General features: G+C 38.1%; 1 protein-coding gene across 1 annotated transcript; it reads right to left on the reverse strand.

Moving 5' to 3' along the window:
- Nucleotides 1-2248: 2248 nt before the first annotated feature.
- On the reverse strand, nt 2249-3193 carry LOC125176048 (olfactory receptor 52D1-like). Its single transcript, XM_047876817.1, has one exon. The coding sequence runs from the start codon at nt 3191-3193 to the stop codon at nt 2249-2251; it is 945 nt and encodes a 314-aa protein (XP_047732773.1).
- Between the last annotated feature and the right edge of the window lie 6587 nt (nt 3194-9780).

A 9780-nucleotide genomic window follows, 5' to 3' on the forward strand; every position in this document is an offset into this window, starting at 1 on the left:
AAGTAATCATGTGTTACAATTAAGGAAGGATTGAGTGACACTGGAGACCACTGAAAATGAACCCAATAGAGAGTAGAGAAAAAGAAGAGAGGGAAGGTCAAGGAAGGCTTACATAGGAATTATTGCATAATATGAGTCCCAGAAAATGATAAACAGCATGTGGTAGGGGCATTCGGAGAGGAGTCGTTAATTTATCTGAGCAAAGTTAGGTCTCTGAAAACTTGTTCAGGCAAACTGCAAGGAGTTTAATAGTGGTTTTGCATATTTATGGATATAATTAATATGTACGTCAGATACACGTGTACATATGTGTGCTTTTGAATGCCTGCGTTTCTCAGGGATGGTGTACGAATGTGTATAAATATGAATACGATAGCATGTTTCAGAGACAGACTGAGAGAAAGAGACGTTTATAGACAAATAAGATGATCGGAAGCATGTATATGAAACAAAAAGCATGTATATTTGTATCATTTGTGCAACATAAATGTCATCTGTGTAATTTTGTTCCAGTTAGACTTAGGGATATCTAAATTGTGAACATTAGAGATAAGAAGATGGGTATGATTTTCATGTATAGGTTATCCCGTGGTTTATGAGTTGATGTTCAATACTGTTTCTGAAAAACTAAGACAAGGAGGATTACAATCTGCTTATGTGCAGTGCAAAATTCAGTTTCTGGGCATGGACCTTAAAGAAACGTCAGTGTGAGGGTAATGGGAAGGCATGCAGACCAGCATCTGAATTATAGGCCAGGTCAAGGAAACCTAGTGTCTGGCAATACAGAAAATGACTGAGTGATAGCATCTGAAGGCAGGCATTAAGGCAAACAAATTGAAGTGTGAGATGGGAAGAATTTTGAGTAAGAAAGACCAAGTGAAACTGCCTCCAAAATAGCATTAAGAATGAGCTAAAGTAGCAAGGAATGTGTTGTTTCTTTTCAAATAAAGCAGTCAGCTTTAGCTGGATTGATGCCTAATTATGATTTAGTGAAAAGAAAGCACCTGGCAAGGCAGATGGGCATCAACTCAAGCAATAACTTGAGTGCTGGGGAGTTTAGACTTTGTCTTGAGGAATAGGCTGCTGGAGATTTAAGTGGACAAAATGATATATTTGCTTGGGAAAGACGTGTTGCAGTGCTAATAACAACTTTGGATAGGCTAGAGATTTGGTATAGGAAAGTTAGGAGAATCTGCAGTACACTGATGAAAGTATGAGGTAGAGAAGTAGAGAGTGGAAATGTGCAGGCATGTCTTGGTCACTGGTTGGATGAAGGAAAAGAAATAAAGACAACTAAGTAATTTTAAGCTTTTTTATTTAATTTAACTGAAGTCAAAAGAAAAAAATGGGGAATGCAGAGGGACAATCAAACTAGGAAGGAGACTAAGAGTTTAGTTTGGGAAGATTTAAGTTGAGGGTATATATGAAGAGTTGTTCACAAGGCTATTATAATGTGTGTTTTTTTTTTTTTTTTTTCTGGAACACAGACAGTTTAAGATACAGATTCAGGTGTCTGGAATATGTGAAAGTATATGAGGTCAGGTAGGTGGAAGGGAGAAAACGAAGCTAGTGAAAAAATAACTTTGTTAAAGGCCTTCTCCGCCCCTCCCCCCAGCTTTGTAAAATACTTACCTACCAAGTCCAACCCACTGTATATTGGTTCCATATTTAGACACCAATAGTAACTCTCTATAGATGACTCTTCTGCATTAAAACCATTCAGACCAAAAAGGAGCTCATTACTCAGACATGATCATAGATATTTATACATGTTTATTCCCATTAGGATTGTTTTTTATTATATATAATTTCATGTTGGTATAATATCTGAAAACATAGGTGTGGAAGAAAAATCATGGAATCAACAAAAAATTTGGATACTTATTTTTGCCCATAGATCATGAGAATGTATGACTAAATTCATTTTTTACATCATTTGAAAAAAATGAGCTTACAATTTATGTTCTCTGATGGGATTAAATAATAGAATTAACAACAAAATATCTCCTACTTTATAACTTACATAAACATTTGGGGAAGGTTCTGGTCATGAGAGTTTCATAAAAACTACATTCTGACAGAGAGAACATGCCCCCCATTATGTGCCCACACTCACCGAATCCTTCTCTTGCCTTTGCTATTCCTTTGCCCAGGAAGCCTCAAATCAGGCAACCATTATCTCTACCTTCAACATAACAAGATTTCCAGCTCCATATCACAGGTATCCTGTCCACCTCAGATATCATCCTCAGTTTCTATGACAGCGGAGGATCCGTAGTACCCGCTCCTGCATTTGCTTAGTCCGGGCTCCATAAATCAAGGGGTTGGCCATGGGAGGCACTAGGAAGTAGAGGTTGTCAATGATAATCTGGATATAGGGAGCCATATGGTAGCCTAAAATCTGGGCCAGGACAGAGAAGACAACAGGAGAATAAAAGAGAGCTATGACACAAAGATGGGAGCCACATGTACTGAGAGCTTTGCCCCCTGCCTCCCAAGAGGGGATCCGAAAGACAGCATGAAGGATCAGCCCATAGGACAGAATGATAAAAAGCAAATCAAATCCCACAGATGTTACAATAACCATGAGGCCATAGACAATGTGGTTGGAGATGTCCCCACAGGCTATCTGTACCACAGCCATGTAGGCACAGTAGGAGTAAGAGATGATGTGGGTTTGGAAGCTTTCCAGTCTTTTTGCCAGGATGGGTGCTGGAGTCAGCACTGCCACCGCCCTTGTCAGGACAGCCAGAGCCATCTTCACAAGTATGTTGTTAGCAAGGATGGTTGTATATCTCAGAGGGTACCAGATAGCCACAAATCTGTCAAAAGCCATGGCTAGGAGGATCCCAGACTCCATGACATAAAATGAAGGGATGAAAAACATCTGTGCGAGGCAGGCATTAAAGCTGATGTCTTTGGCATTCATCCAGAAGATTCCTAGCATGCGGGGCACAGTGACACTGACCAGGGACAGGTCAACAACAGACAGCATGGCCAGGAGGAGAAACACGGGCTCATGAAGACTCTTCTCCACCCAGATGATGCATAAGATGGCGGCATTCCCAATCATTGTAATGACAAATACCAAAAAAAAAGGCACAGAGAACCAGCCATGGGAAGATTCCAAGCCAGGAATTCCAGCCAGGACAAATGTCAAGGGTTGAGGAATGGAGTTGTTGCAAGAGGACATCCCTAATCTGAACTACTAACAGTCTGATTCCTAGGGAGAAAGAAACAAGGGACATTTTGAAATCACAGCATCATTTGCACCTAAAATGCTGGGTATTCCAGTAGCTTATGGTGATAATCATAATTATACTGCATAAACTAATGATCAAAAGCTTCAGTTACTTAAGGTGTGGAGGGAGATAATCCTAGGCTACTCTCACTGAAGAAGGGAGAAGCAGTCTCAGGTATAAATTTAAAATTTTGAAGAGCCCCCAATAAGAGTGGCATATCTGCTAACATACCACTGTAATGTTTATACATCATAAATTGAGATCTAAGTATTTCATGTGTCAACTGCATTTGCCAAAAAGCACACGATAGCCACAGGATAGTCAGACCTCCTCGAAGGTAACTTGGGATAGTTAAAATAGCAGAGCCTTTGAGAAAACACATGTCTGGGATACAATCTCAGTCCTGCCACTTAAGTGACTTGATCAAGCTGTTTAAGACAAAGCCTCATTTCCTCATCTCAAAATTGGGATGAGGCTTACCTTTCAAAGCTTGAAGTGAGGATTAAATCCATGATTAAATTTCAATATTGTATAAAACATGCAATGATCCTGGCATAATTTTCCGAGTGTATTGATATTCTATACATGCAAATTTTCTTCTTTTTCTATAAGTACAAATTTTAAGTGAGATATGGAGAAAGTAATGTTCTTTTGGTTGTTTCTTGGAAAGAACGAGGATAATGAATACTCTTTAATTGACACCATAAAAAGGAATATTTGATGGCCCTAAATAACTTTATCCTCAAATACTAAAGAGCAAAAAAAAAAAATAGTGTCACCAGAAATAGATATCTGGCCAAATAAAGGATGTTAAAACATTTTTAAAGGTGTATTTTAGTCCAATAGGGGGAATGATCCTATCACAAATTCAAATAGAAAAGACAGTCCTGTGACACCAGAAGCTCACTATCAATTGGAGTTTTCAGGTAGAAATTGAATTATGAACCATGAGGAATAATATAGATAAAATTTCTCCATGTGATGGGGACATTAGGACATTACAGAGTTTTAACAACATGGTAAAGTTCTGTCTGAGCAATCACGAACAGTTGCCAGGAACAACTATATCAACATTAATCATAAGTAAAGACACCACCAATTTAGACATAAAAATTAGAAATATACTTATTTTCTAAAGAGTGTCACTGGGTATCCTAAAGATTGTAGATTCCAACCATGGCCTTACAAGGGCTGGTGATGGTAGTATGTGGATTAAAAGAGAATCTCTTTTTCCCTCCATGACCTTGCATCCCAGGATTTTCTACTCTTTTCCCTCCTTTTCCTCTCTTTTCCTAGAGTAAGTAGTACCTGTAGATGGTTGTCACAGTGGGACTGGGAGCAGCAAAGCATTCATTTACTGAAGGTATGGGGAAGATCTGCTGATGACCAGAATAAAAGGCAGATTTATGCTGTTTGTTCTGGTCCTTGGGGATCCCTACTGGCCTCTCTGTTGGCAAAGTGCCTTATTTAGCCTGGATATTCTGGAAAACAAATCCTAGAGCCAATCGCTAAGGATACCACGTATGAATAAGAGCAGATATTAAGGAGCACTGTAAATCTAACTGTTGATAAGGTTTAGAAACCCTAGAGAGAAAGAGTAAGGGCTGGAGAATCATTTAGGATGGAAATTAAAGCACACCTGGAGTAACAGAAGGCAGATGTGTGTGAAGCTATAAGCATTTTAAAATTGCTACAGCTTGCTTCCAAACCAATAGTTGAAATCATTTCATTTCCAGTGACTTTGGGACCTCTATAAGCAAAACTTAAACTAAAATTAGGAGTCTTGATTTCCTAGATGCAATTAAAATCCACAAAAAGTTGGGGAAAAAAAGGGGGATTAAGAGCACACTTATCTTGAGCCCTGAGAAGTGTACAGAATTTTTTTTTAAGTTTATTTATTAATTTTTGAGAGAGACAGAGAGAGAGAGAGAGAGAGCCCAAGCAGGGGAGGGGTAGGGACAGAGGAGGGCAGAGGATCCAGAGTGGGTTCTTTGCTTATAGCAGAGAGCCTGATTTGGGGCTCAAACCCACTAATTATGAGATCATGACCTGAGTTGAAGTCGGACGCTTAACAGACTGAGCCACCCAGGTGCTCCCAGAATTTCTGAATCATTATACTGTACACCAGAAACTAATATAACTATATGTTAGTTATGCTTCAAAAAATGTATCTACTGAAATACATCTTAAGTGACTAAATAAGGCCCTTGTTAGGTAAGTAGGATATATAAAAAGAAACATAAAGGAGCGAGATTAAAGTAGGAACAAGAGAGGAGCTCTACAAAAAAATTTTTAAAAAAGCACAATACTGGGTTTAGGAGAGACTGAGTTTCAGAAAGACCTTTGGCAGAAGTCAGAAGCTCAATCTGAGAGTAAATGGTAAAGAGAGGGAAAATCTGTTAACTGTTTTGCTGGTGGTCAAATATAAAGATCCTAATGATAGTGACTGGATCTTGTTTGTTCACTGTTATTTCCCCAGTGCCTGGTGAATTGCAGGTCTTCCAATGTTTACATATGAATAAATGCACACACTCTTCCCCTGCCCCCACAGGTCTCCACTCTAGACTCTAGGCCTATAATAACACCTGAAGGGTAACCAACAGTCCTGCAACCTGTGAGCAAAGTCTTCATTAAGCCATTTTCTCCTAGCCTAAAGTATACTCAGGGTACTCAAATAAATTTAATTCTTTCTATCATGATTGCTACCAACTTGGATCAAATTATTATCATATTGTCCTCAAAAACTTTTATAATGTTCTAAGAGGTTTGCATTCCTTTCTTCCATTCTTTGTCGCAAAACATTTTCCTCACTGTAGTCACAATGGTCTTTTTATTTTCCCTGTATGTTTCCTTATTTTTGAGAGGGGGGGAGAAACAGAGAGAGTGTGCATGTGCAAGAGAGAGAAGGGGACAGAGGATCTGAAATGGGCTCTGTGCTGACAGCAGAAATCCCCATGTGGGGTGGAACTCACAAACCATGAGATCATTACCTGAGTCGAAGTTGGATGCTTAATGGACTAAGCTATCCACATGCCCCACAATGATCTTTTAAAAACACAAACATGATGTCACTCCTGTGCATAAAATGTTCACAGTCTTCCTCTCATTTTTAGGATAAAACTGAGAATCCTCAGCCCCAGGCATCCACTCTTCACTTCACTCTCCGTCCTTCAGCCCACAAAATGGACTCTCTCCAAGTTTTCAAACATATGGTGCAACTTCCTATCTAAAGATCCACCCACACATGTTCACATATCCTGTTCTCTTTCCCTGTAACATCACCAGTCCCATTTCATGATATTTCTTTTCTCAGCTGCTTAACTCCCTCCCACTTGGCATTCAAATATGTTTTTTTTTAATTTTCTTTTTAATGTTTATTTTTGAGAGAGAGAGCGAAAGAGAGCTAGTGAGAGAGAGTGCAAGCAGGGGCAGAGCAGAGAGAGGGAGACACAGAATCCAAAGCAGGCTCCAGGCTCTGAGCTGTCAGCACAGAGTCTCATGCGGGGCTCGAACCCACGGACTGGGAGATCATGACCTGAGCCAAAGTCGGAAGCCCAACCAACTGAGCCACCTAGGCGCCCCTCAAATATCTTTTTTTTTTCAATGTTTATTTATTTTTGGGACAGAGAGAGACAGAGCATGAACGGGGGAGGGACAGAGAGAGAGGGAGACACAGAATCAGAAACAGGCTCCAGGCTCTGAGCCATCAGCCCAGAGCCTGACGCGGGGCTCGAATTCCCGGACAGCGAGATCGTGACCTGGCTGACGTCAGACGCTTAACCAACTGCGCCACCCAGGTGCCCCGTCAAATATCATTTTTAAGGAAGCTTTCCTTGACTCCCTTAGACTAGAGTAAAACCCCATGTTATGTGCACTTACAGAAATCTTTGTTTCTACTTGACAGCCCTTAGTATCCAGTGTAATTATGCATTTGAGCATCATTTAATTATTTCACATTACATTTCCCCAGAATGTAAAGTCCCTGAGACATGCACTTGTGTTTTGCTCACCTCTTCTCAGGACCTAGCACAATCTGGCCCATTTTAGCCACTCCATCATTTTTTGATGCATGAATATATGAATAAGTTGTATATCTTCCTTCCTTTAACTAGAATTCAATTCAGAATCTTTGAAGATTTGGATTTAGTTTTGTGTTTGTTATTGTTGGACATTTCTTATTTGCCATCCATTGGTATATAATCTGTGAGTACTAACTCCTTAGTAGTTATTTCCAAACCTAACATGTAAGCAATGCTGATACTTGTCAGGGGATATATTATAATTAAATTCCATGGTTCATGGTATTCCAAATAACAAAAATATAGCAAGAAGGTCCAGACTTAATAATTTGTCTTCAGGAAACATCCAACATAATGGCAATAGTCTCAGAGTTTACGTTTCCTTAAGACGTCTTTTCTCTTTAGACTGGGAGAGATCTGTCTCTACTGTCATTGTCATTACTCTCCATTATCTTACAAAAAAAGATCATTGAAAGATATCCTTATGGCTTTAGTCCAGGTCCCTTAATTACAACTATCACATGATCGGGAGTTCTAAAATACAGGAAATGTGAATTCAAATATCTTATTGCTTTATTCATTCCTTCAGAATCATTCACTGAACACATAGGTTCACAGGACACTTGGAGGTGTTATAGATAAAAAGTAAAGGGGACTTCAAAAAATACAAAAACACTAATTCAAAAGGATATACACACCCCTATGTTTATAGAAGCATTATTTACAATAGCCAAATGATGGAAGGAGCCCAAATATCCACCAACTGATGAATGGATAAAGAAGATGAGGTATATATACACAATGGAATATTACTCAGCCATAAAAAGGAATGAATCTTGCCATTTGCAATGACATGGATGGAGCTAGAGAATATGATGCCAAGTGAAATAAGTCAGTCATAAAAAGGCAAATACCATATGATTTCACTCATATGTGGAATTTAAGAAACAACAAACAGGGGAAAAAAAGGAGAGGAAAACCAAGAAACAAGACTCTTAACTATAGAGAACAAACTGATGGTTACCAGAGGGGAGATGGGTGGAAGGATGGGTTAAATAGGTGATGGGATTAAAGAGGACACATGTCATGATGATCACTGGGTAATCTATAGAATTACTGAATCACTATATTGTACACCTGAAACAGATATAACATTGTGTGCTAACTGTGCTGGAATTTAAAATAAAATTAAAAAAAAAATAAAATAAAAGTAAATGGATTTTAAAGTGGGATTAATTACTGTCATTTTTGTTTAAATCCAGACTATACCACTTAGTCAATATGTGACTATGAGCAAATTATTTAATCTCTCTGAGTCTAAATTACTCATATGTAAAATCAAGACTAATAATCTAGTGATTATGGTGATAATTATATAATTTAAATTGCATGTATACGTATCAATGTATACATTTACCCACACACATATATACATATAAATGCACACCTATGTCTTGCAAATCTGACATATAATAAATACACAAAATTATACTTGTTATGATAATCCATGATGTTAACTATGTTAAGTGTCTTACATGCTTTCATTCATTTAATCCTTAAAATTCTATGGGGCAAGAAATCTTACAATCCTCATTTTATTAATTTTGACAACAAGGTCCAGAAAGTTTGGACAACTTGCCTGTGAGCACACAGATAGAAAGTGACAGAGATGAATAATGAACTCAGCACTCTGCTTCTAGAGCCAGCACACTTAACCCCAAACCATACCAAGAGTTTAATTGGCAAAAGGCATATTAAGAATTTAACTAAAATCTATCATGGCGTTTTTTACAATAGAGGTGGGGGAAATTTTTAGTTAATTTGACTTGAGGAAAGAAACATAATCTTTCTGATAAGGTGGGGGAGTTTAAACAAGAGCTGGATCTTGAAGGATAATTAAGTTCTTCCCAGGTGACAAAGAGAATAGGTAGGAGAGAAACATTCTAAGCAAAACATGAAGATATGGAGAGACGTATTGTTTGAATGAAGGCGGGGGACTTTATGAACAGGACCAGTTCAAATGATATATAAGAATGAGAAGAGAAGGAGCAGAAAAGAATTTCATTAAGTTTTGCTTTGCTATTCTGGTGCTTACATGGGTCTGACATATCAATTCTGTTTGTTTTCTAAATTTTTATGAGGATAACTATGATCTCAATGTAAAGGATGTATTAGACATAGTAATTAAAAGCTAATGCTTTGAACATATCAGTGGCAACTGTTGAAATATCCCAAATTGAAAATTATAAAAGCTTGAACAACATTGCAACAGAGTCTAAGGAAAAGGAATACAGAGAAGCGGCCCAGATATTTACTTCTAAGAAGCTCCTATACTAAACAGAAGAAAGAAGGTACAAATAATACTTTACAAATAGAAAACCACAAAAGAGAACATCAATTCAAGGAAATTCAGCATGTGTTTATTGAGTGACTCTGGAGTAATTTCCATTTTGTACAAGCCAAGAAGTGAAGGAATCATATTTTGTAAAGAGAAAATATTCAGACTTTTACCAGTAAAA

This window comes from Prionailurus viverrinus, chromosome D1 (assembly GCF_022837055.1).
Source record: "Prionailurus viverrinus isolate Anna chromosome D1, UM_Priviv_1.0, whole genome shotgun sequence".
Classification (NCBI taxonomy): Eukaryota; Metazoa; Chordata; class Mammalia; order Carnivora; family Felidae; genus Prionailurus; species Prionailurus viverrinus.